Here is a 1,774-nt window from a genome sequence, read left to right as displayed (position 1 = left end):
AAAAAAAAAACTTACACACAAGTGTTTCGAGTAGACAGGGAACACATTCTGCTCCCCAGTCCCACTCAGCTCTCAGAAGGATCCATCTACCTTTAACAGTTTAGAATAGATCCTATTAAACTTTCCCTACATTATTTACAACATATATATATGCAACAAGATATATGTGTGTGCACACACATACATACATATTTTACTACAGAAGTGCCTAGTGTTTCCAAAATGAAATGGATATAATAGCATAAGTTACATACAGTAGAGTAACAGGTCAACTATATCATATCAAATAAAATAAATATTATTCAGCTATTTCAAACAATGGAGATGTGGATTCAAATTTGAGTACAAGTATTGGGATGGGAATGATCTCTGCCATGTGCTTTCTAAATTCTATGACAATACATTGTATGGTAGCAATAAAACCTCTTTCATGGATACTAAATAGGTCTGAAAAAGTAAAAAATAAAATAAAAATTTTAAAAACCTCCTTTAAAAAATAAAAATCAAATGAGAGAATGTTTTCTGAAAGAAAAATACTATGAAGTGCTTAACAAATATAAGGCTTCACTATTGCTAGCATACATAAAAACAATACGATGGGCTCACATTTCACATAGCATCACTTACCGATCCCACTGTCATCTAACCGCATGTAGCCTTCCGCCAGTGAGCTGAAACCAGTTAATCCTCCCATGGCTGCATAAGGAACATCCTGTCCCACTGGTTTTCCCTGAGCCAATCTTTCTTGCTTAGTTTCCACTACTGTGTCATGGGCATATGCAGGCTGACCACAAGCACAAGTGAAGCAGCTATGGAATCCTGAACACTTGGAACCTGAATCAAGATGTAAAGGGAGTTAAATTCTCAAAGGTCCTACGTTGTCTACCCTAAAGACACTTAGCCTGGCAAAAGCCAGCTGAATCTAGATCCTCTGGCCCCTGTAACTCTTACCTCCAGCCACTGAACTCCTTCCTAGCCACTATTCTTACTTCTAAAACATGCTAAAGTAGTAACCGGATATAACACAGAAAAAAAAAAAAAAAAAACTGCAAAACACAAGACTAAAAGAAATTGAAGAGCCAGGTAATGCAGGCCCTCTCCTCAAAAACGGAATTATAAGCAGGCATGGCAGGGACAGCCCAGTGGCCAGGACCAGGTGAAGAGAGAATGTAGAAATCTTCCTACAGATCAACTCCCCATAAAAGCCAAATTGGAAGGCCAACCTGTAGACACAGAAAGGGTGTAGTGGAATCTTGTTCAGCAATAAAAAGGAAAGAAGTATTGATATAGGTTACATGGCTGAATCATGGAAACATCATGCTAAATGAAAGAAGTCAGTCACAAAAGACCACATATTCTATGATTCTATTTATATAAAATGTCCAGAATAGGCAAATCCAGAAACAGAAAGTAGATTATGGGTTGCCTAGGGCTGGGGAGAGAGCAAGTAAGGAATGACTCCTAGTGAATACGGAGTTTCTTTTTGGGGTGAGAAAAATGTTCTGAAGTGTATTGTGCTGGTGGTTACACAACATTCATGCTGATTATAAAAAATCATGAAGCTGCACATTTTAAATAGGTTAATTGTATGACATGTGAATTACGTCTTAACAAAGTTGTTGTATGAAAAAATCAAGCCATATTGTAATGGAGGCCAGAATATACCATTAACAAAATCTTTACCTACTCACACCTCTGACAAACATATATGAGAACAGCCAGGTGCAGTGGCTCACGCCTGGAATCCCAGCACTTTGGAAGGCCGAGGTAGGGA

General features: G+C 38.0%; 1 protein-coding gene across 1 annotated transcript in view; it reads right to left on the bottom strand.

Moving 5' to 3' along the window:
• FAM221A (family with sequence similarity 221, member A) overlaps positions 1–1,774 on the bottom strand; it is a 23,284-nt gene that overhangs the window by 14,996 nt on the left and 6,514 nt on the right. Inside the window, exon 3 of the mRNA XM_011944203.1 lies at positions 628–834. Coding sequence (XP_011799593.1) covers positions 628–834 — 207 coding nt within the window. The remainder of the gene's footprint in view (positions 1–627; positions 835–1,774) is intronic.

Source organism: Colobus angolensis, unplaced genomic scaffold (genome assembly GCF_000951035.1).
Source record: "Colobus angolensis palliatus isolate OR3802 unplaced genomic scaffold, Cang.pa_1.0 Scaffold229, whole genome shotgun sequence".
Lineage (NCBI taxonomy): Eukaryota > Metazoa > Chordata > Mammalia > Primates > Cercopithecidae > Colobus > Colobus angolensis.
The sequence above is the reverse complement of the archived record's forward strand: the minus strand, read 5'-3'. Positions and strand labels throughout refer to the sequence as shown.